General features: G+C 38.7%; 1 protein-coding gene across 20 annotated transcripts in view; it reads right to left on the reverse strand.

Moving 5' to 3' along the window:
- The window catches only part of FN1 (fibronectin 1), a 75,497-nt gene that overhangs the window by 44,414 nt on the left and 5,521 nt on the right, over positions 1-25,562 (reverse strand). For all 20 annotated transcript variants that reach the window (XM_024243672.3, XM_024243673.3, XM_024243671.3 and 17 more), the window contains exons 6-19: positions 23,121-23,279; positions 20,030-20,221; positions 19,085-19,264; positions 18,300-18,476; positions 17,048-17,200; positions 15,646-15,774; positions 14,229-14,372; positions 9,804-9,925; positions 4,595-4,775; positions 4,224-4,400; positions 2,951-3,079; positions 2,753-2,842; positions 1,771-1,965; positions 882-1,154 (exon numbers count right to left, since the gene is read on the reverse strand). In XM_024243672.3, the coding sequence (XP_024099440.2) occupies positions 882-1,154; positions 1,771-1,965; positions 2,753-2,842; positions 2,951-3,079; positions 4,224-4,400; positions 4,595-4,775; positions 9,804-9,925; positions 14,229-14,372; positions 15,646-15,774; positions 17,048-17,200; positions 18,300-18,476; positions 19,085-19,264; positions 20,030-20,221; positions 23,121-23,279 (2,301 nt within the window). The remainder of the gene's footprint in view (positions 1-881; positions 1,155-1,770; positions 1,966-2,752; positions 2,843-2,950; positions 3,080-4,223; positions 4,401-4,594; positions 4,776-9,803; positions 9,926-14,228; positions 14,373-15,645; positions 15,775-17,047; positions 17,201-18,299; positions 18,477-19,084; positions 19,265-20,029; positions 20,222-23,120; positions 23,280-25,562) is intronic.

Genomic DNA, 25,562 nt, shown 5'->3' on the forward strand with positions numbered 1-25,562 from the left:
TAGAGTCAGCTCTATCCCTTCCTATGTCTGTGACCCTACAAGTTGCAGAACTTTTTTAAAGCCGCAGTTTCTTTAAGTATTCAATACGGGTACTAGTAAGACCTTCCGGCTGGGCACGATGGCTCACACCTGTAATCCCAGCACTTTGGGAGGCCAAAGTGGGTGGATCACTTGAGGTCAGGAGTCTCAGACCAGCCTGGCTAACATAGTGAAACCCATTTCTACTAAAAACACAAAAATTAGCAGGGCATGGTAGCGCACGCCTGTAGTCCCAGCTACTTGGGAGGCTGAGGCAGGAGAATTGCTTGAACCCAGGTGGTGGAGGTTGCAGTGAGCTGAGATGGTGCCACTGCACTCCAGTCCTGGTGACAGAGTGAGACTTCGTCTCAAAAAAATAAATAAATAAAATAATAATAATAAGACCTTCCTTCCTAAGGTCAAAACAGAGTAAATATGAGAATAATGCTTGTAAAAACTGAGCAGATAAGCTGGTGGCCAGTAATACTAGACACTTGACAACTGCTATTCTTAAATGAATTCTACTGTAAGTGTTATGATTGTGCATTTTAACTTTGATCTAGATATATTTAGTTACATGAAAAATGCACTCAAATTAGATTCTCCTCAGTTCTCCCCTCTTAGTACCCTTCAGCTGGTACATGTATTTTAGAAATGGGTTACCACTTAGCATCCATGGAGCTTGTCTGAGTTTTGTTTTCAAGTTTAATGTGCTTTGTGTTCACTATGCATCCCCTTGCTGACTGGGTATTTCCCTCACTCTAAGCCATACGCCTCTGAGTGAATGGTTTACTGCACTTTCTCACAGGCTGCAAGTGAGAGTGGAGAATTTGGAGGGGAGGTAAAGATAGGAGAAGACATACTGGTTGTCTGTTGAGCAGTCAGAGGCTTGCTCTCCCTCCCGTGGTTCACTGCAAAGACTTTGAAGTAATAGGTGACCCCAGGGGACAGCCCGGTGACTTCTGCAAAGGTGTTCCTGCTGATGGGCAGCCTCTGCCCGTGCTCGCCAGGCAGGTTGACAGGGATGACATCCACGCGGTAGCCGGTCACTGCACTCTCAGGCGGTGTCCACATGATGGTGACCTTCACATCTGTCACTTCCACAAACTGCAGGTCCCTGGGAGAGGGCACTGTATCTGACAGACAAGAGTCAACTGGTCATTCACATTTTCTGCTGAAGATTACTTTTAAGAAGCCAGTTTCTTGGATATGTTAGGCAGTTCATTGAGTGTCTCATTGGAGAGTTTTGCTAAGTTTTGTCTCTTAATCAGATCACATTTTCATGGTCCAGTCATAGTGCTTAAATTATGACATTTGAACCTTTTATCTAAAATAGGTAATAAATGAGTTACCAGCATATGAAGTGTCATATGGTGGTGGGGGAAGAGATTTATAAGAAAAGATACTAAAAAAAAAAAAAAAAAAAGCCTTTGAAATAATTGCAGAAAATAATATAATGGTTTTTGTTTTACTGAATCATTTTATAATACTTAAGAATCAAAGATGAAATGACCCTTAAGCTTCTGGGGGAAAATTTGTAGACGGACGTTATGGTGTCAGTTTTTAATCAGAAAGGCCAGTAGCCAGCTTTGATAAGTTACTTATGACATTTCAGCTAAATATCAGAAGTTTAGGGGAAAACTAATATATAAGATTACTTGAATGTGGGAACTGTTGACAGAGACAAAACAACCCTCCTTCAGGAACAATCCTGATAAGATAACATAGGAAGCGTCTTCTTAAAAAAGTTACCTGAGCGTGGGGTGCCAGTGGTTTCTTGTTGAATGACAACAGGTGTACTTTCTTGATTTTCTTCCACAGCATAGATAGTGATGTTATACTGAACACCAGGTTGCAAATCACTGAGGGTGACGGAGTTTGCAGTTTCAGGAAGGTTGAGTTCTGTGCTGCTACCTTCTACTGATGGTGAATAGACTATTCTGTACCCTGCAGATTCATGAGCAAAAGTAAGATGCACTGTTTTCTTTGAGACAGAGGCTTAGAAACACCATAAATCCTCCCTTTTCTAATATCCCTTAGCATCTTGCTTGATTAGTGAAGAGCCAGTGATTCTTTTTGACTCTTTGAATATTGCCACTTCTTATAATAATGACTATTCAGCACGAAGATAAAATAATAACAGTCATGCGAACCTTTTTAATAATAAATGTCATCCTTGAAGACCTGAGATCCTTAATAAATGTCAATTAGAGATGCCATTAGGTGAAAATATTCATGTTAAGCTGATTTTTCCTCTTTGAGCTCCAGACGAGGGAAGCAATTAATGAACCTGCCTGAGCAGAGTTGTCTAGCACTGTGTGTGTCTTTTTGGAACTTCAGTGATGAGGCAGTTGAATCACCTAATGAGCTAAGAAGGCAGCTCAGCTTTCTCCTTAAGGATAAATCTTAGAGCAAGATTTTCAGGAAAATTACACCTCTTCAACCCTGGGAACACTTGCTTTAATAAGCCAATGAGCTGGCTTTACAGGTTGTGTGTATGTTGTGGTGTGTGTGTATAAGGGAGTTGGTAAAATGGTTTCAAGGGGAAATGTGCCATAGAAAATAACTCCCCACCGCCACACACACACACACACACACACACACACACACCCCTCTCCCATAAATTATATTGGAGATTTAAAATGATATGCAGGTCCGCAGTCAGAATCTGCGCCCTCCCTACTGATTTCATTAAGATTAACATAGCAGCCAGAGAGGGGGAGGCTTAGCTGACCTGTGATGGGAGCCTGGGGTCTGCTCCAGCGAACAACAATTGAGGTGTCATCAACTTGGTCCACAGTCGGGTCAGGAGGGGCATCGGGCGCTAATAAAGAAAGAAAGAAAGAAAGTGGGGCAAACAGTCAGAAAGTGCTACTACAGGCCTGTGTTTTACAGAAAAAGATTCTTTTAACACTATGTAGCACACATGTACCTGTTGTTTGTGAAGTAGACAGGATCAAACTCTGCTCCCCATCCTCAGATATCTGATAGACATTTACAATGTATTTTCGGCCAGGAAGCAGGTCAGGGATGTTCACGGAAGTGGCTGTGCTTGGAAGATCTTTGAAATGAAAAGAAAAGGTAACTAATCAGAGCAAACTAGTCCCTGAAATGACTCTACAGCTTATAAGAAGGATATTTTAAGAACTATATATTCATAGGGAAAAACGACTAGAAGGTAATGTGCTAATAGCTAATCAGTGATTACTATTATTATTATTTTTACACAGAATCTTGCTGTGTTGCCCAGGCTGGAGTGCAGTGGCACAATCTTGGCTTACTGCATCCTCCACCTTTCGGGTTCAAGGAATTCTTCTGCCTCAGCCTCCCGAGTAGCTGGGATTACAGGTGCACACCACCACACCCGGCTATTTTTTTTTTTGCATTTTTATTAGAGATGGAGGTTCACCATGTTGGCCAGGCTGATCTCGAACTCCTGGCCTCAAGTGATCCACCAGCCTTGGCTTCCCAAAGTGCTGAGATTATAGGAGTGAGCCACTGCACCCCACCTAATCTGTGATTATTAATGTACTATGGGAAAACCCCACTCCTTGTCTTTCTCCTTTCTCCTCCTCCTCCTTCTTCCTTTCATTTTTCCAACTTTTTCTCTAAAGATGTATAATTTTTGTAATCGAATGCCAAATTTTTAAAAATAGCTCTCTGCAGTAAGCGTCAGGGTAGTGATTATTGGCGGAAGATGATGGGGTGAGGGTAGAGAAATATTCTTTTTCTTGATCTGGGTGCTGGTCTTGTGGTGTATTCACTTTATAAGAATTCAAATTCACTGAACTCACTGCTTATGATTGGCACACACTTCAGCGTGCCCATAAAGTTATTTAAAGGCCCCTCACCATAACAATTTGAAAAGTATGAGTGACGATACTGTGCTAACATTGTCAGCTGCAGTCCTGGTAATTACTTCCACCAAGAACACAGCTTTTGCTGTAGGAACTTGTGCACAGCTAGGCGCATGGTGCAGCTGGCATCAGGGACCAGGAACATGTGAGGGTGGCTTGGGAAAAACCCAGCCACTTCCTAGAAAGAGTCAGTCCTTCCCTTCCTCATGCCAGAGGGTGGTTTGTTCAGTCTGAGCTGTCAACCAGTTTCAAACCACAGACACCACCTACCTAGAGGCCACCCACCCCCACAGGGAGAGTTTTCCAGCGGCTGCCCTGAACCTGTCTTGAGTGACATATTGAGCTTACCCAGGTACTGTGGCTCATCTCCCTCCTCACTCAGCTCATATTCCACCCGGAATCCCGACACGGTGTCAGAAGCTGAGACCCAGGAGACCACAAAGCTGCTGGCTGTGATTTCGGTCACAGATTCAGAAGTGGCCACAACGGGAGAAAAGGGAGTTGTCTCTCCTGTCACGGTGTTGCCTAGAGAGTCAGAGAAAGGGGAAAGTCAGCCTTCAGTCATCTAGAAAATTTACCGTCCTCGTCGCCAACATCATTTTAAAACCTGTTGGTGCCCCTCACGGAAGAATATGAACTGAGAAGGAAAGCACTGTCTCAGGAGAGCCTAGTTCTAGGAACCTCAGGGGTAGGAGGAATGGGGGTGGTTGTGTACGTACTGGTCACAGGTGTGCTGGTGCTGGTGGTGGTGAAGTCAAAGCGAGTCACTTCTCGGTGGCCGTACTGCTGGATGCTGATGAGCTGGCCCTCGTATACCACACCAGGCTTCAGGCCTTTGATGGTGTAGGAGTTTAAGTGGCCTGGTATGGTAGCTTCCTTCCAACGGCCTACAGAATTTTTCTGAAAATTTAAATTAACACACACACACACGTGTTCAAAAGGAACATTTGAAGATGATGTTCAGTAATCTTCAAAGAAGAATGACTTAGGCAGGACTTAGGCAGCTCCATTCTAGAGGAAAATCATAGAAAACTAGATTCCCAATGGTTATATTGTTAGATGTAGTTAGATATAATGCTAACTATTGTTAACATAGTTAACATGTAATGCTGACTATTGTTAACATAGTTAACATGTAATGCTGACTATTGTTAACATAGTTAACATGTAATGCTGACTATTGTTAACATAGTTAACATGTAATGCTGACTATTGTTAACATAGTTAACATGTAATGCTGACTATTGTTAACATAGTTAACATGTAATGCTGACTATTGTTAACATCAACAAACTGCTGCAGTTTACTTACTAATACCCATGCTCTGTGCTGTTTACCTACATTCTCCCATTTAGTCTCCATATCCTTCTGATGATAAGGCAATGGCGTTGTTGCTCCCATTTTACAGACGGAGAAACAGTGATATGTGATATGCCCGGGGTGACATAGTTGCAGACACTGGGCACCTTCACATTTTTTTTTTTTTTTTTTTTTGAGACAGAGTTTCGCTCTTGTTGCCCAGACTAGAGTGCAATGGCTCAATCTCAGCTCACTGCAACCTCCATCTCCCAGGTTTAAGCACTTCTCCTGCCTCAGCCTCCCGAGTAGCTGGGATTAGAGGCGTGTGCCACCACACCCGGCTAATTTTATATTTTTAGTAGAGATCAGGTTTCTCCGTGTTGGTCAGGCTGGTCTCAAACTCCCGACCTCAGGTGATCCGCCTGCCTTGGACTCCCAAAGTGCTGGGATTACAGGCGTGAGCCACCACGCCCGCCCACACCTTCACTTTTACCAAGTTAATTGTGTTATATCAGTAACATAATATGATGAACCTAAGCTTTGCCTCTCCCATTTATTTTTTATTCCTACCACAAACAGATATATTCCTCTCTGAAGTACAGAAATGCCAATGCCATATATTTTATCTTTTAACTCAGTGGGATACAATTCAAGTTTCTTGTCCTGAAAAAACAAAGGCAGAATGTTGCTTTGTGACTCAGTTCCTGGGGCCATCACATACCAGGTTCAACGAGTCTGGTTTTGTGACTCATTCTTGGATATGAGCTACCCCATCCGAAGTGGTTACCCAATTTTGGACAAGACTGCAGAAAAAATGCAATTTTGGTTTATGTAATCTTTTGCTTCCAGTTTATATTTCACATCCTGTTCAGCTTCATTAATATGCCATGGGTCACAAAATTCAGTGCAATAAAATGTGTATGAAAGAAACACCCTTACTTCAGAAAAGATGAGACACTTTCAAGTGTAAATATTCTAAACTAATATAAGTCAAAATATATTTTTTATGTCCAGTGATTTTTAAAAATTACCCAGTCAACAAGTTCCTCAATAATTCAAATACTCAAGTGTCCATTTATATTTTTGGAATAAGTGAGAGTGATCGTAGTACTCTTCACAGTGAAATTTTAACTCAAATACACCGTGGAAAAATTTTGAAACCAGTCATTGCAATTAGCTCAAATTTAGTAATAAACCATTTTTCAACATGAGCTTGTTTGGTTAGTTATTAGAAGAAAATAACAGAAAATAAAGTCTCAGGTGGCATTCATCAAAAAAAACCCTGAATCTTTGTAATTGTTAAAAATCCCAAAAAATTCATCACTGCTGCTCTTTGAAGACTTTCCAATTCAATGTACACTTTTTTTTTTTTTTTTTTTTGAGATGGAGTTTCTTTCTTGTTGCCCAGGCTGGAGTGCAGTGGCGTGATCTTGGCTGACTGCAACCTCCGCCTTCTGGTTTCAAGCGATTCTCTTGCCTCAGCTTCCCGAGTAGCTGGGATTATAGGCATGCGCCACCACGCCCAGCTAATTTTTTTGTATGTTTAACAGAGATGGGGTTTCACCATGTTGGCCAGGATGGTCTTGATCTCTTGACCTCGTGATCCGCCCACCTTGGCCTCCCAAAGTCCTGGGATTACAGGTGTGAGCCACTGCGCCCAGCCCAAAGTACATTTTATACCACTTTTAAGTCTCCCATTGCAATGGTCTCACATAATATGTCAGATATCCTTAATTTTAAAGTAAATAAAATTAATGATGTAATAAGAAGATGAGAGACTAGAAGGTGTTGGATGCACTGATGCTGTTGACTTAGATCACTGGATATCAAGTTCTGCAAATGGCCAGATTATGGACATAGGGTGAAAGAAGAAAAAGAATGACTTTTCTTTTTTTTCATTCACCATTTGTTAAACAGTGTGCCAGGTGCTGAACCATTCTAGACTCTAAAGAGACTACATTGAGCCAATGAGAAAGACACGATTCCCCTCTTTAAGAGAATCTGTTTCTATTTTCTATTCTTCTGGTCTTGCCTCCATGTAGACAACATGCTTACACCTCTATTTGTTTCATTTGTCAACAATAAGTCATATTTACAGACTCTTTAATATGAGACTTGATGACTTATTTATATATGTATTTATGTTGACACAGGGTCTTGCTCTGTCTCCCAGGCTGGAGTGCAGTAGTGCCATCTTGGCCTACTGCAACTTCCGCCTCTCAAGCTCAAGCGATCCTCCCGCCTCAGCCTCCCAAGTAGCTGGGACTACAGGTGCATGCCACCACGCCAGGCTAATTTTTATATTTTTTTGTAGAGCCGGGGTATGGGCATGTTGCTCAGGCTAGTCTCGAACTCCTGGGCTCAAGTAATCCACTGGCTTCAGCCTCCTAAAGTGCTGGGATTATAGGTGTGAGCCACTGTGCCCAGACAAAGCTGAGGATTTAGCTCAATAATACCACCATTTCCTTCCAGAATCTTGGACATTCCCAGCGTCTGACATTTGTATCATTATATTTGTTCTTCTTGTGTTTATATTTGTAATTTAAAGTATTATATTATCTTTTTTTTTTTTTTTTTTTTACTTCATCAGCTTTTGGTACCGTCTCTCTTGATTCTCTACTTTGAAAGATAAAGCTATTATCCTCTCTTCTTCACCTTCCATATCCACCATTTTTCATGTAAATGTTTACTTTTTATTTTGTCTTGAAGTTGCAACCAAGTTTCCATGATGCATCTATAGACCAATCGCATCATGCATTACAAATACATTCTTTTTAATGAGTCTAACATCATGACTGCTGGGTGGATCAAAGTTTCCAGAATCAAGTTTCGATGGAATTTTTCCTTTCTTTGTTTTTATACCTTAATATTGCTGCATTTTAGTTTGCTTCATATAGGAATTATTGCCTTATAATACATTTCGGGGTTTTTTGAAACAGAATCTCGCTCTGTCGCCCAGGCTAGGTTGCAATGGCACAAGCTCGGCACAACTCCCTGCAGCCTTTGCCTCCCGGGTTCAAGCGATTCTTCTACCTCAGCTCCTGAGGAGCTGGGACTACAGGCGTGCGCCCCAGTGCCTGGCTAATTTTTGTATTTTTCGTAGAGACGGGGTTTTGCCATGTTGGTCAAGCTGGTCTCAAACTCCTGACCTCAGGTAATCTGCCCGCCTTGGCCTCCCAAAGTGCTGGGATTACAGGTGTGAGCCACTGCACCCAGCCACATTTGGGTTTATTTTATTATACATTCCTCTACCTGATTGTCATGTTGTTATTTTAACTGCATTATTTGCCCCTGTGATTAATTATCCCCAAATCTACTTTTACTATGAAGTCCCTCTTTATTCTTGGAGACCTCAATCCCTGATCCCTCAATCCCATCCCCATCTTTCTGTTCCATCTGTATTGGTTGTCCTCTAAGCCAGCTACGCAGTTGTTGCATTGCAAAGTTTTCCACCGCTATTAGGGGTCTGATTTGGAAGCACTGTTTGCTGGACCCCACAACTTCCTTCTTATTTCACTCTTGTTTTTCTGGAGTGTATCTACAAATACCCTTAAAGAAAAGGATATATGGAAGATAAACTGCCTAAAATCTGTCTGAAAATATTATTTTGCCCTCATATTTGATTGATAACCTGGCTGAGTATAGAAGACTTTAAAAGTTTATTTTTATCCTTGGAACTCTGACACATCAAAGATGTGTCTACACGTGTTTCTTTCCACTAATTTTCTGGGCACCTAGGAGGCCCTTTTAAATGTGAAAAATTCTGTCCCTCCGCTTTAGAAATTTAGAAAAAGAATAATTTTAACAGCTTAAATTTTTCCTAAAGAGTTTAAATTTAACTGCCTGGGTTGGTCAAATTTTGTTTTTAATTGTAGAATTCAATAGCTGTGATTTAAAATGGACATTTTTTTTCTCCTGTGTTTAAAACAGTGTTTTTGAAATTATGAGCCATGAACTTTGGAGTTAAACAGGGCAGGCTTGAGAGAGTAAGAGAAACTAAAGCTAAATAGACCAATATCCTCCTTATTTGGTTTCTTCAATTTCTAGTCACTTCTCATTAGGAAATCACAGGGCTATTGTTTAAATAAACCAACTGTCATCCTTCATCTAAACTTCCCTCCCATCATCTCTTTTCCTTCTACCTAAATAAATTCAGTGGATCAAAAGTAACATTTTAAAAATGCTCACTTAAAAAGTGAATCAAAAAAGAAATATATTAATTTGGCTTTTTTTTTCAAATTATGAAAATGATGCCAGGAATTTTCCTTTGATGAGGTTGCAAGACATACAAAAACCTTAGATTCTCTTCCCACATTGGGCAAGAACAATCTGAAGCATTATCATTTCTAAGTCCTTGCAAAAAAGATTTCTGTAACATAAAGAGCTAAATTCTTCCAAATACCAGCCCCCCCACCGCAAACAAACAAAACCCAAAACCAAAACCAAAATCCCCTCAGTCTACAAGTCAATTTAATTGACCACATATTGTTTGTTCACTAAACAAATATAGTAAATGCTATAGGAATAGTTAATCAGAGTTGTTGGCTCAAAAGCTGGGAAAAAAAGAAACCATCAGAATTGATAAGGTTAGGAGACTCAGTATCCAAGGTTTCTGGGTGGGATACTCACAGGTCTCCACCTGAGAATGTACTTGGAAATGTGAGATGGCTGTGGTGCATTCCACTGGATGGGGTGGGAGTTGGGCTGACTCGGAGTTTCAGTGATAAATACTTCGACAGGACCACTTGAGCCTGAAAATGAAAATGTAACATTTAATTATCTTGGATATTCACCCACTTCAACTTAAAACTGTGTACATGGACAGTCATCATTATAAACAGCTTTGCTTGTCATTATATGTGAGTATAATAAAATTATCTGGGATTAATCTTTTAAATATTTACATTGAAAATCAATGCAGCAAATCCATTTTTAGCTGATAATTATTATTCTTCACATGAGAAATGCAAATCGTAGTTGTTTATAGCAAATATATTTTTTAAGAAAGTCTCTTGGCTTGCTTTTATTTTCTCTATTATCAAAGTAAGAATTGTGAGAAAATTGTAAAACGATCCTACAAAAATAATGTAATACAGAACACAAACTCCATTTACTTATTGTATTGAGCCTCTTTTAAAGCAAATTTCAATTTTGGAAGGTTTTCATCAAGAATGAATCTACTACCTAAGAAGGAAACAACATTCCAAAGGCCATATGAGATGACGTAAAACAAACACATTTCTAAATGGGGGTAGAATCTTAGACAAATAGCAAAGGTAATAATTAAAGACCTAGTTTTATTTCTCATCAGTCTAAGCAATCTATCAGTTTGGAAAAAACATCAAGTTTTATTTTTATTCAAGAAGTATACTCCCAAATCACACCATTGATCCATCAAATTATTAAGTGATTAAATTTATTTTTTTTCCAAAATCAGTTGTCAACAGAAATGACTTTATGAAGTGTATACTAAATTCAGTGTTTCTACACCTTGATGTATATCACTGTTATCAACAAAATTTAAAGTATGGTTTTGGTTCTTTTGTTTAAAATAAAAGGAAAATAAGGGAAGTAGCATCAATTTCTAAATAGTGTTAACTCCATTCAAGATAATAATGAAATAGCTAGAAAATTTATGCTTGCAGAACAGAAAGCTGTCTTTTCTTAAAACACTATCTGTATGATGTCAGTCAATGTTTAAATTACTAGAAATAAAAATTGTGTCTTATAGTAACCTTTTCAAGAATTTCTAACTGACACTCTGTCAAACAGAGCAAAATTTTGCATGTGTAATAAAGCACTTCACCAGATTATTAACAGATTTAAGTTTTCTGAAAGCTTCTAGGAAAAAAAATACATTGATTTTCAAACTGTATTATCTAAGCTATTAAATTCTCTTTGAAAACAAAGCTTTCTGTAGCAGAAAAAATATATAACTTGGATATCCATATAGATTCAGAAATTCTAGAACAATATGCTCACTTCTGTACCAGTAACAATTCAAAGTTGGTTGAAGATTAGCAAATACTTTGAATCTTAATTCCATTTAATGCACATATTTCCAAGCCACATGAACACCAAAATTCATGCATAAAATTATGAGTTTTTCATTTTAAAGTTGTATGTATTTCACAGAACACACAGGATGTTTGTTTTAATCAATTGGCATAAGTCAATTCCATGCCCCTCTTTGAATTACCCCTTCTGTTTATGAAGATCCTTACAAATGTAAACACATTTTTAAAGACAACTATTCAAAAAAAATTTTGGAGATGTGACTATTTAACGTACTTCCATGTAAATCAGGAAAGCTAGGAATATCATGTCCTTAATCATTTATGATAATTGGCATAGGGTTATTTAAATATTGATCCTTTAAAGAAATCCTACTACAATTTCCTCCATAAAGAGATACCTGATATACATTTTATTTAGTCTTGTCAATCATGATTTTGAGGGGGGACAAGCTTATGATGGTTAAATGTCTATTAAGTTTTGAAAAGATAACATAAATGACCTTTACTGTTCACCTCTAAGCCTAATCATATTTCTACGTCCACAAGGACACAAGGAGGAGGATAAAAACGGGCAGGGAAAGGAAAGAAAAAGGGTACAGCAATGGTTTTTACTCAAGCCAAAGTGGAGTACAACTACAGAGGTCCCTTTTGCTTTCATAAGATTTCGAGCACTGGTCTGAAATTCTACGTTTTAAAATCTAGCCTTGTGGCATAGCCCACCTTTAAAGGAAATGGACTGAACAGCAATGGAATTTAGCATGTTTTTGTTCAGGAAGTAAAGAGACTTTGTGTCAGTTATTTCTTAGATCAATTAAATTCCTATATTCTAGCTTATACTACGTATAATTACTCTAGCTTATACTATGTATCCTTTGAAGACAGAAAAGTTAAAAATTATGACATCTTTTACATTATTTAGATTTAAACTTTTGACAGTCCTTTTGCTACTGGTAGTTGGTATAACTTTTTAAATTAACTTAATTGGCATATACTAGCTATTGCCATTGTGAAATCTTTACTCCCTCTCTTATTCAATATGAATAACAATAAAATAGTTGAGATGATACCAAAAAAAGGAGATAGTACAATGTCTACACTTTTAAAATTAGTTTAAAGTAAAGTCTAAATGAGTAATTTCCAATAGTAGTGTCCTTGGAGAAGTTAAACATTTATGATTTTTCGACTCAGTCCTTTTTTTCTCTATTTATTTTGCTGAGATCTGTGCTTTTCTAGTTGCTTATTGACAAACCAAATGCCTCTTTATCTTTTGCTAGTTTGAACAAATCTACCAAATTCTCCGTAGGAGGAACAAACAGGGCAGGACTCAGAGACAATCTGTTGGTAATCTGCTGTTCCCTTATTCTCACCACACTCTTAAAGCCCTACCTGATAGGCCACGGAGCAAACCAGACATACAGATAAGCACCAAAGAATGTATCTGAGGTCAAATTCCAATCTCTTCCCTCCGAAATCACCTCTATGCTCAGTGGGCTCTGCTGTTCTCCTTTTTAAAGAGTGGGCTCTTGCTGTTCTCCTTTTTAAAGAGTAGGAGTAAGGTCAACATGTAAAACTCCAATACTCAAGGATTCCTTCCTTTCCGGATTTTATCTCTAACATGTCCACCTAAATGCTTCTAGCAGGCAGCTATATGGACAGCCTTATGTTTAGAGAGATGAAGATCTCTCTCAATCATTCAGGAGGAAATCATTTTCAGCAAATTGCAACATCAATAACAATCATAAATATAGAAACCACAGAGCATTTTTTTAGAAGTTTCTACCATTTAAGTATCATTTGCATCATGTAAACAAACCATTCATATACTTATAGTACTTCCACAATCAGATTTAAATATATATTAAGTTACAAAAAATTAAGTGATTCCTACACCCAAATCCTCCAAGAAATGCAATTTAGGAGGTTGGTCAATCTGTGCTATAAGCCTTCAAAACCAAAGTCACCTTCCCCAGCACTGACAGTGTCTGAGGGTTGGGAAAAGCAGAATCTTCCAAGTTCCTAGAAAAGGTGCATCTGGGTGTTTAGTATTTAGGATGGAACATTAAAGGTAATCAGCTACAATCTTCCTATATTACAGATGAGGAAATGGAGGAACGAGGCTTGGCTAACACTACCTTTGGCCAAGTTGTTCCCATAGCTTGTTCTCTGTCACAGTGAATCTTTTATCACAGAGTTAATTTAATCTTAATTTCTGTCACATGCAGATTCTGACACGCTGAAACTCTTTTGTTTCTGAACGTAGGCCATATTTTAAGTCAAACGTTAGTGAAGACTTTGGAGACTTTGCACCTCAGCAGTTGCTCAAATAACTGATGCCTTTTAATTAGCCTTTCATGTTTTATTAACATGTTTTATGTTAATATTTAAGTGAATATTTAAATGCAATTTTCCCCCCAAATGAACTAATTACACCTACAGCTAGGCATGATGTCTTTGTGACCTGGAAAAACCCAGCAATAAACATTTGAGAGTGTTCGAACTGTGTGGGCAGAGAGTTGACCAAGTTACTCAACCTTTGGCCCAACATACTGTGTTCCTGGTGGCAACTGCTCAAACACATGAAAAGTTTGATACAAACGGAGCTTAAATGACATGTTGAATGAACACGTACCCTATGCTGCATTTCATGCCATCTCTCTACGCAGCTTCTCTGTTAAGAATCATAATATAAAGCCCCAAACCTTTACTCCCAGCATAACTCACTTGATGGTTTTTATTTCCATGTATGGATATAAGATGAAATTAGCCAGAGTGTCTTAACCTAATGGAATATTTTACAGTGTTAAGAAGTAAAATTATAAATAGGCACATTTTCATAGACTTCTCTACCTTTTACTTGATAGAGGAAGAGAGAAAAAATTATTTTAATCAAAAATTCAATTGATGATTAGATAATAATAAGAGAAAAGGGTGGGAAAGAGGGGAGACCCCCAACTTAGGCATGAGAGCAATAATAATCACTGCCCTGTTGTTATAACCCAGTTGGCAGTTCTCAACTTGCAGTAATAGAGCTACTTACTTGGATAGGTCTGTAAAGGTTGGCAATGCCACTCCCCAATGCCACGGCCATAGCAGTAGCACTGGTATCTGACACCATGCACATACTTCTCCCATGAATCTCCAATTTGATAAAACGTCCCAGTCTCTGAATCCTGGCATTGGTCTAAAATATACACAAGGAAAAGATAAACAGCCTTGAAGACTTACAACTATGAATTTAATTTCAGGGTGCTAGAGCATACATTTAGTTTAAATAGAAATTTGCAATTGTCCTTACAAATATATGCAGTTAAAAAATATTTTGTTCACATTCTTTACCTTACAGGACAGTTTGTAGTAAAAAAAAAAAAAACCAAAGTACCTATTAGGAGGAATATTTAGTTTTCTAAAGGGTAATATTTCTAAATAAAAATGTAAAGATTTAGATTTCAGTGTATATTGATAATCTATATATTAAGTTTAAATATTAGTTATTATTTTTACCCATATTAATGTAACTGGCTTAACATTTAAATAGCAAGAAAAAAATCTGCAATAATTTCATTTTCCTTACTTCTTCAAAATTTAAAGAAACTATTTGACATTTAAATGAATGAACTAGACTTTATGAGTATACCTGCTGAGCAGCTTCTAAGAAAACCTCTCAGGCTTCTCTCCCAGTTCTGGTAATCTCGTGTCAAACAAACAGATGTTATCAGTTTGTTTTCTCAGTGAGCAACCTGTCTCTTTTGGTAAAGAGATAGTAATGGATCACCTTAAACTTTGTAGTGCTGGTAACACAGCTCTTTTAAGGCTCAACCTTCACTATTTGCTTAGTTCTATTTTGAAGGGCAGTCAAAAAAAACCTAGAGTATTTTGGTGGGTGATATTTACACCCTTTGCTCATGCTGTTACACAGCTGGTAAGGAAAAGAGTTTGAGACCAGCCTGACCCACATGGAGAAACCCCATCTCTACTAAAAGTACAAAATTAGCTGGGCCTGGTGGCGCATGCCTACAATCCCAGCTACTCGGGAGGCTGAGGCAGGAGAATTGCTTGAACCCAGGAAGCAGAGGTTGCGGTGAGCCGAGATTGCGCCATTGCACTCCAGCCTGGGCAACAAGAGCAAAACTCTCTCTCTCAAAAAAAAAAAAAAAAAAAAAGGAAACAATACTTTTAATAGCATGGATTATCTTTATGATTCTAAACCAAAGAATAAATTCCATTCAATTAAAATAAGCCTAAATTTGTCACCAAATTCAGCAAAAACCAGATGACTACCAATATCGAGATATTTTGGTCCAGTATTAGAGAGAAGACTTTGCAAAGTTCTTTGCAAGCAACTGATCAAAGTCTGGAGCCAACTTCAGTCACGTGATTTCACATGGCTTTTCTTATCTGAAACTTGCTAACCATTCCCCCTGTGCAAACTCATCTAGGGAAATGGGGCTACTCACCGACGGGATCACACTTCCATCTTCCCCGACCCTGACCGAAGCATGTACAGTTCAGCATGTGCCCCTCTTCATGACGCTTGTGGAATGTGTCATTCACATTGTAAGTGATGTCATCAACAATGCACTGATCTGTTTAGGAAACGGGTGAGTGAGAAACTTTTTCAAGTTCCATTGATGAAAGAAAAAAGGTATGCTTCTCAAAGCATACAGCTACTTCTACTTAATTATCAACACCTTCCACTAAAATAACTTTTCTACAAGCATAGAATAACATTTTTTTCAAAGCTTGGTCAGTAATACAATTTTTGCCAAAAAAATTTTTTTCTCCCCAAAATGTGTAACTTTTGCAGAGGTTACAGTATGCTCAAGTAAAGAATGTGGTAAAATACACTTTCCTGTGAAAAGCCAGTATTTGAACAAATACACATCTTACTTTCTGAAAATTTCTTGCTTAGTTGATAATTTCCTTTAAATATCTGCTTGTTAGGATAAATAAGAAGAAGATTAACCATATTTATCTAACACCCAGCATGATGTGGTGGTCTGGTCTCTGGAATAGGGGGAAGGGGAGGAAATATTTAGATTTGGGAAATAAAATGTCAACAGTATTCACAATGCTAAAATAAATTAGGCCAACTCTGTTGCTCACTCTTCGAGAGATCCTGAGAAAATTACTTTTTCCTTTTCAGGTCTCAGCTCCTTGATCTGTAGAGTGAGGTCTGTATGTGTTATTAAGGTCTCTTTCAGTTCTGCAACATCACGTGTAATTATTACTCCTGGATGCTGTTACCCACTGGACACCACAAAAGGAGAACAAATTCAGACCAATATCTATGCACTAGCCACATAGATTATTAATAGCTCAGAGTTCTCCCTAAATATTACTTTTCATATCAAAGAAATGGAAAACTAAAACACTTTAAATAAGTCAATACCTCCTCATATTATATAGCTGGGTGCAAAGGAGAAAAACTAACCTGAACAAGGAAAGTTAGTCCCCTATGTATTTGTTTCCTGCAATTTGGATCTGTAAGGATCTGATTTTAGAATAACAAGGTCTTCATTTCTTTACAGAAATTATCCTGTCTTTTCTAGACATGAATCCAGTGGCATAGCCTAAAGCTGAATGGATCAAATGTTTCATTCTTACTTTTGAAGTCATCTTTTTGGCTCAGCCTAAGTACTTACATCCTAGGAGTGTTTCAGAACATTAGCACTGCTATGCTGCCTGTCTTAGCAGGCTGCCTGAAAGGCTTATCTTACCAAGCACAGTAGACTAATGAATGACGTGGCATTGCATATTTCTTCCCCTGCTTTTGGTGTAGCGCAAATTTTCATTAAAAAAGTGTCCCTTTCTGTACCTTTTGCCATCTCAAATGTTTTCATTAATCAGCCAGCATACCTCGAAGCTGCGAGTAGGCAATGCATGTCCATTCCCCACGACCGTTCCCAACACACGTGCACCTCATCATGTGACCCATGTCATGCTGCTTATCCCACTGATCTCCAATGCGGTACATGACCCCTTCATTGGTTGTGCAGATTTCCTCATGGGCTGTTTGGAAATGGATGAAAAATACACTTGATAAATGATCACCAGGTCTAAACAGGTATGTGTGCAATAGGATCAGTTCAGTTTGGTCATCCTAAGAATTCTCACTTGGGAAGAAGCTTTGTGTGCGTCAAAGAAATCTAAGTGCTGTCAGGTGAAGGGGGAGAATTTTTGAGCCCTGGAGGCAGAAAACATAGTCCAAACGTGAAGTATGTCATAGAAAATAGTTACAGGTAGGGTTAGGGGATGTTAAACTAAGATAACACCTACACATCCACACAAAGGGTTCATGCTGTTCTCGAAGCCTGGATTTAACTACTGCTTCATAACTTTTCCAGTTCCAGTTTACTGTGGATCAAATAAAAACTATGTGTTTGGATATAGAATTACAAGCAAAAGTGGGTTTTTTTCTTCTAAACTCAGCATCTTCTTTTGTTGAAAGAAATAAAAGTATAAGCAGTTTCTTTGTCTCATAGTCACACTTGGCAGTGCCTACCACACAGGCTCTTGTTTCTACAACTGGAAAATTAAAGGGAATCTATGGGGTTCTTGAAATCTGAAAACAAGTAAAAGGTATTGGTTTCCATTTGTTCACCATCTATACAAACTGGAGACCTTTAAAAAAAGAGTGAGATTCCCTACCTGTTAGAAAACATTGAATTTTAGTCACTTTGGCACTTATTAATAAGTGATAGAGCTTATGCCCATCAAACCACAACCATGTGTCAATATTGTAGCTCTGTGACTAAAGCCATCATATATATATTAAATGTTGTAAGCTACTCAGTTGTGTGCTCTTTACAAAGACAAACCTGTGCAAATTCATATTTCCAGACTTACAAATAGGTAATTATATTTTTGACATTAAATCATGTCAATGAGGTTTAAAAATTATATAAATAATTATCTAATTATTCTTCCCAATCCTTATGTATATGATGTAACATCACACACACACACACACACACACATTTCACATGAAGTTTTCTGTTGTCTCAAAATTGTCTTAATGAATGAAATAGGAGTAAACTGGACACTAGTCTCTAGTCTCTACTCCCTAAATAGTTGTCAAACAAGACAACCCACAAGGGCTTCCTCTTACCAGCCATGGGGCAGAACCCAAACTTCTGGTCGGCATCATAGTTCTGTGTGGTCCCACACCACTTCATGTTGTCTCTTCTGCCCTCAGAAGTGCAATCAGTGTAATTGTGGTTGTTGTATAGGAAGGGGAAGTGACACAAGGCACCATTGGAATTTCCTCCTCGAGTCTGAACCAAAACTGCCAGGAACAATACACAACAAGGAAGGAAAAGATGAGCTTTCCAATGTACACAGAATTACTGGTCTATGAGAGCCAGGTTTCTGCAGCTAATTCACAGACGGTCTATCTCAGAATAAAAAATGTCCGATAATATAGTTCTAAGCTTCTTAGCATATTTACCTTCACCTTCAAAACAGGTTTAAATCCCATTTTCACTGTCATTTCCCCAGCACCCCCCGCAAAAGATTAAATAATAGCTTTGAATAAAACATTGTTTTAACCGGAAAATAAGCTAAGGCACTAAAACATTCATCCTTTGTATTCCTCAGCCCTGTGGGATCATCTACTGATTCCAAAATACAAGTATCTTTAATCACATCATAATCCCAATGTGTTAAATCAAATGAACTGGAAGGCTACTTCCTTGGTGTCATTTCCCAACAGTACTGGGGAAGATGGAAGAATCCTCAGCTGTTATGTGAGCTCCGTGATCTCTTGAGTCCAAACTGAACAAAAGCGATGCTTCTTGGGCGGGTTCAAAATAAATGGCTAGAATGCTGGCAAATAAAAATATGGCATTGAAGTGAGTTTTTCTCACTTCTGTGGCTCCCCCTTGGGACACTCACCAGTGTGGTCTGTGCAGAAAGAATATTTCTGGTCCTGCTCATAATTCGAAGTTGTGCTGCACCAAAGATGTCCATCCTGTCGCCCTTCTGTGGTGCAGGAGTAGAACGTCCTGCCATTGTAGGTGAATGGTAAGACACATGGCTCTCCATTTGAGTTGCCACCATAAGTCTGGGTTACAGCTACAATCACAATCAAAAGAGTGTCAGTAAACAGAGATGCTTTGTCTCCCACCAGCAGCTGCTTATTTATGGCTTCAATGAGATACTGAGCTTGTGCCCTCAAAGGAAGAAGCTGTGAGTACAGATGATCATCTCGTTAATTTCAGTCAAAATGCATTACTCAGGAATCCACATCTACTGTGGATAGAATGACACCTGAGTTCTGCTGATGTCCTTCACGACCACTTCTGCTGCCATGCCTCAGTTTCTCTATTTGTAAAGCTATATTTATACAGGTCAATTAAGCATGCTGCTTAAGGATGTTGGGATAATATTTATGACTATATATATGCCATAAAATTAATATATGAGACTATTCTGGGGGAGAATTGTGTAGCAATTGTTATTGCCATAGTTACTACCATGTTTGTAGCGCAGAATACATATATTAGGTTATTGGAAGATGTTTACATCACAAAGCTGCTGAAATTTGAGATTTAGAATATAAAACATTGATGATTATTCAGAAAGTAGCTCTCTTGTAGCAACACTTTAGACAAATAAATACAATAAAATTTTTACCCATGATATCCATGACCAGAAAGAAAATACATAAATTAAAAAGATTGGAAGAAAATATTTCAAATGCCAACCCTGATTGTTATCACAGGGTGGTAAGATTACAGGCTTCTCGTTTGTTTTATTCTTTCACATTGAAAATGTATTGTCCTTCAAAAACTAAATAATAAAGTCATCAGTCCTGTTCTTCAAAAAGATAATGCATACCTGTCTCTTGGCAGCTGACTCCGTTGCCCAGGCACATGCAAAGCATTTGCTTATTTCCTTGTGTCTTCAGCCACTGCATCCCCACAGAGTAGACCACACCACTGTCTGTGACACAGTGACCATAGGGAGGAGGCTGGGGGTGAGGCTGCGGTTGGTAAACAGCTGCACGAACATCAGTGAAGGGGCCAGATCCTAATGGCATGAGAAGGGAATGTCACAAAACTGGGTGAGAGAAGACAATTCACTACTTTCTGCAGTCAGGATCTTTAGGATCTCACAGAGATCACTCTGAAATCCATGTTGTTACTGGCCTGGGACTGGAAAAAAATGTCCCTTATTCAGCAGTAGCTTTTGCATTTAGCCTAGGAAATAATCCACAAGTGTCTACCAAGTGGTCTCCATCCTCCAGCTCAGCTGGGGCTACTGGGATTATATTTCTTTTTGTTTGTTTGTTTTTTGTTTTTTTTTTGAGATGGGGTCTCACTCTGTTGCCCAGGCTGGAGTGCAGCGGCACGGTCTCGGCTCACTGCAACCTCTGCCTCCTGGGTTCAAGCTATTCTCCTGCCTCAGCCTCTCAAGTAGCTGGAATTACAGGCACGCACCACCATGGCCAGCTGATTTTTTTTGTATTTTTTAGTAGAGACAGGGTTTTGCCATGTTGGCCAGGCTGTCTCAAACTCCTGACCTCAGGTGATCCACCCGCTTCGGCCTCCCAAAGTGCTGGGATTACAGGCGTGAGCCACCTCGCCTGGCCGGGATTATATTTCTAAATCACAGACATCATCCTGCCACTCCATACAGCAGATACCTTCAACACATCCTCGCTCTTCTGTGTAACCGAGCTCATCAGAGGGTGCCTTCGGCAGCTGTCCTAGACTCTCTCCTGGATTCTCTGGAGGTCACCTCCACCTTCCACATTTTATTTCTCCTCAGGATTATTTGTGATTCTATTGTGTTTTTTCTAAAACCAATCAATCCTCTTAAGACAGCTTTCCTTTCAGAATAACACAACAGGATGTGTTGATCTTTTCTTTCTTTCTTTTTTTTTTTGAGACAGAGTCTCGCTCTGTCGCCCAGGCTGGAGTGCAGTGGCGCAATCTCGGCTCACTGCAAGCTCCGCCTCCCGGGTTCACGCCATTAACCCCATTCTCCTGCCTCAGCCTCCCGAGTAGCTGGGATTACAGGCACCCGCCACCACGCCTGGCTAATTTTTTGTATTTTTAGTAGAGATGGGGTTTCACCATTTTAGCCAGGATGGTCTCGATCTCCTGACCTTGTGATCCACCCACCTTGGCCTCCCAAAGTGCTGGGATTACAGGCATGAGCCACCGCGCCCGGCCGATCTTTTCTTTCAACTTTTAGATATCTGTTCTCTTGAAGGCCAGGGCCCACCGCAGAACAGAATCAGGGCTGATGCTAGACCAAAGGTACACTGAATTTAGTGCCTCCCTAAGTGCTGCTGAACACTAGAACCCAAAGATGTTCACAGACAAAGAATCCCAAGGTCGAACATACTAGGGAGACATGGCGCCCATCCCCTACACTCCACCATGGAGAGTATGATGTAAAGGAACACACAGATTCTGCAGAGCAGGTTCCATTTTGTTTAACCCAATGCTTCTCAAACTTTTTTGAACAATGGAATCTTTTCAGTATTGGCAATATGCATAAAAATAGCTAACATTTATTGAGTGTTTATCCCCATTTAATTCCCACCTACACTTTTAATCTATTTTGGAATACTGACATTTATTATTTTATTTTATTTTATTTTATTTTTTTTTGAGATGGGGTCTTGCTCTATCGCCCAGGCTAGAGTGCAGTGGTGCAATCTCGGGTCACTGCAAACTCCACCTCCCGGGTTCATGCCATTCTCCTGCCTCAGTCTCCCGAGTAGCTGGAACTACAGGTGCCCGCCACAACGCCTGGCTACTTTTTTGTATTTTTAGTAGAGACGGGGTTTCACCATGTTAGCCAGGATGGTCTTGATCTCCTGACCTCAAGATCCACCCACCTCGGCCTCCCAAAGTGCTGGGATTACAGGCGTGAGCCACCACGCCCGGCCGACGTTTATAATTTTTTTTTTGGCCAGTAGCAATTTTATTAATGATAATAAAATAACTCAAAGATATTATCAAATCTAATCTTGTTCACCTTCATAAGTGCTCAAAGCAAGACAAAAACTCATCAAAAGAAGAAAAATTAGAACAATTAATATTTTTAACTGAAGGATGGCTGAGACACTACATAATGATGTTGGCACATCATATAGCAAAAAGTTGATCAAAACATATTAAAAATAATAAAAGAGGAGTGCACATCCTTGTTGGCCATATTTCTCTCTTCAGATTTTTATGAAACATTTATGATGTAAAAATCTTTTTCTCATGCCAAAAATGATTAAAACTTGTTTTTTAAAAAGAGTGCTTAGATATCATGTCTTTCATGGCCATCTCTAAGTCCTCTCTGAATTTCTAAAATTTTGAATGCCAATACATGAAGAAAATAATTGTGCATTACTTTATAGAATGTAACAAAGTTTGCCAGAGCATAGAAACCACATACAAAGGATGGTTTCCACCACAAAAAGAGCTCAATGTCGGGATAGGGAAGTATATTTCATTCAAAAACAAACAAATAAACAAAAAACTCAAATGCACTTTTTTTGTTCTTTCCTAGCAGAAGAACCAAGTAGTCATATAAATCATTATAACTCTCATTTCCTTTCAAATGAACTTTAGATATTCAAAATACGTGTGTGTGTGTGTGTGTGTGTGTGTGTGTGTGTGTGATCTATCCACGGTAGGTTTTATGATGCTAGCATTCTTTAAAACTCAGTTTTATCTTTTGGAGATAAATCTGGCTTTTTTCCCCCTAAGGTTTATTTGCATGTCATTTTCGTTTTTTTCTGAAAAATTTAAAACTTGACATTAAAAAAATTTTAACAACCAATAATGTGTAAATTATCTTAGGTTATTAGCTGAAACACTGCAAATTATCCTCAAATGGCATGTCAAAGGAAAGATGGATTTGCGGAAATATTTCTTGACCTGCTTCCCCATTTCCCGCCCCTGCTCGTCCTGTGCCTCACCGCTTGATGTGGTCTGCACAGAGGTGTGCCTTTCACACTTCCACTCTCCTCGGCCGTTGCCTGTGCAGATGCACTGGAGCAGGTTTCCTCGATTATCCTTCTTGCTCCAGGTGTCTCCAATTCTATAGGATGTCCTTGTGTCCTGATCGTTGCATCTATCTGTGTCACAAAGCAAGCACATACATACATACATACATCAGGTCGAGAGTCGCAAGTGGTCAATTCAAACTTAAAAAAGGAATGCTATCTATGCCTGGTAATCTATTTTTGGTAATATGTTGATATTCAGCTCTGGTGCTGCAAGGTATTACACTTCTGAAAGATGAAATTACATTTGTTACAGTGGAAACGGAGCTGAATGGTTTAGTCTAGTTTCATCTCTCTGTCAAATAACATTTTCATTTATCTATTTATTTATTGTTTTCACACTGTTCCTTTGACTAACTTCATTCTCTGGCATTATATTTCATCTTTTTCCTTCTCAGGCTCTTCCAGGATTTTTCTTAGTCATCACTGTTTATGGCCTGCCTTTCAATAGGGAACTTGCTTTAGAAAACTAAAAACAGGCTAAGTGCGGTGGCTCACGCCTGTAATCCTAGTACTTTAGGAGGGTGGATCACCTGCAGTCAGGAGTTCAAGACCAGCCTGGGCAACATGGTGAAACCCTGTCTCTACTAAAAATACCAAAAAAAATTAGCTGGGTGTGGTGGTGGGCGCCTGTAATCCAAGCTACTTGGGAAGCTGAGGCAGGAGAATCGCTTGAACCCGGGAGGTGGAGGTTGCAATGAGCTGAGATCACACCATTGCACTCCAGCCTGGGCGACAGGGCGAGACTGTCTCAAAAACAAAACAAAACAAAACAAAACAAAAAACAAGCAAACAAAAAAAAACTTATAACAATGGGGAGGCAAGCAGGTATCAAAGGGTCTTCACCAATGGCTACAAAGAAGCTATAAAAAGGTGGTAGTATCTCTTTCTTCATTTGTTATGTAAAAAATTTAGAGGATACATAATTTCTTTGACTAAAATATTATTTTCCCTTCCCCTATACCCAAACATCTACAGTATTTAAAAATCACTAGCAAAATAGCCCCAAATTATTCAGTGTTAGCCTTCCAATGGAAGAGTGGGATCAACATAAAATGATAATTTGTAACTAAGTGACCATTAGTCTATGTGTTCATTTATCTGGTAAATAGATTATTTAAATTATAATGCAAATTTGCTCTGTGCCGAGATGTGAGTATAGAGGATCTGATGTCTTTGTGAATTGGATATTGTTGCAACTCCTGGGTTAGAGAAAAAAAATTAACAGTTGATGTAGGTTCAAACAAATACACTCCCACATCCATCTACCACAAGAACAGAAGTTTGCATGAAGGTATAATTACTGATTAGAGCTTTTTCCCAAATCCCCAGCTAAAAGTATTATCATCTCCTGAACCTCCATAGCACTACTTTCAGTATTTCTGTTGAAACCTTTAATATTGTGTTTTGCAGATGATAAATATATATAAGACTTTCTCATCTCTCTGACCCCCTAAGTACTCTTTGAATGCTGGGCTAATGTTCAATTCATATCTGCACCCCTATAATACCTTGAACAAAGTAAGTCCTTATAAAATTTTCTGGAATAAATGACTTCTCTTTGAGAAACTTTTCCTAACTTGCTATTTAAAGAGTTCTAAATAATAGATAAGGTTTGAATCAGACATCTAATTTGTCTTAAGCTAAAATATTGCCACAAAGACCTTGGAAGTCTGATGATCACAGTAACATTTTAAATGCAAAATATCTAATAAACCAGCAAGTTTCTGGGAAAGCTTTGGTCAAAATGGTTACCACTTTTCATGAGAGACCTATTTTTTGTTAGCAAAGAATTTGAATTTGGATAATGGCTATGTTAAGGTAGTTAAGTGTTTTCAGCTAGATAAATAAAATAGGTTTAAATTATTTGGATTTGATTTTAAACTTATTTACAACACCAGTAGTTAATGGCTGTTTTACTTCAACAAACTCTCTAGTTGCTATTAGTTTAAAATATCAAAAAAGGAGCCTTGAAACCCAAAGGCAACAATTAAGACCCCAAGACAATCTTAGAAGGAGCAGTGAAGACGCCAGAGGCCAGCTTCTTTACAGCACTAATAAAATGCGTTAGGTCAGAGACACTATCCTTAACTCCAGAGTAGATAAATCATTTTAATTTATGGGATAAATTCTTTTTAATTTTATCAATTTAGCCTATGAATGTGCCTTATTTAAATTTTAAACACAGAAGGAAACCTAAACCTTTTGTTCAACTCTATGTCAGTGGCAGTGAGCTGAGATTGAACCTTATCGAAGTGATATGTTTTTCTATTTATGTAGTCTTCTCTGAAGATGCAGAATAAGTTGGTTATAAAAGTTTTCTTGACATCCAGAAGTTACCAAAGCATGCTGGTA

This window comes from Pongo abelii, chromosome 11, assembly GCF_028885655.2.
Source record: "Pongo abelii isolate AG06213 chromosome 11, NHGRI_mPonAbe1-v2.0_pri, whole genome shotgun sequence".
NCBI classification, from domain to species: domain Eukaryota; kingdom Metazoa; phylum Chordata; class Mammalia; order Primates; family Hominidae; genus Pongo; species Pongo abelii.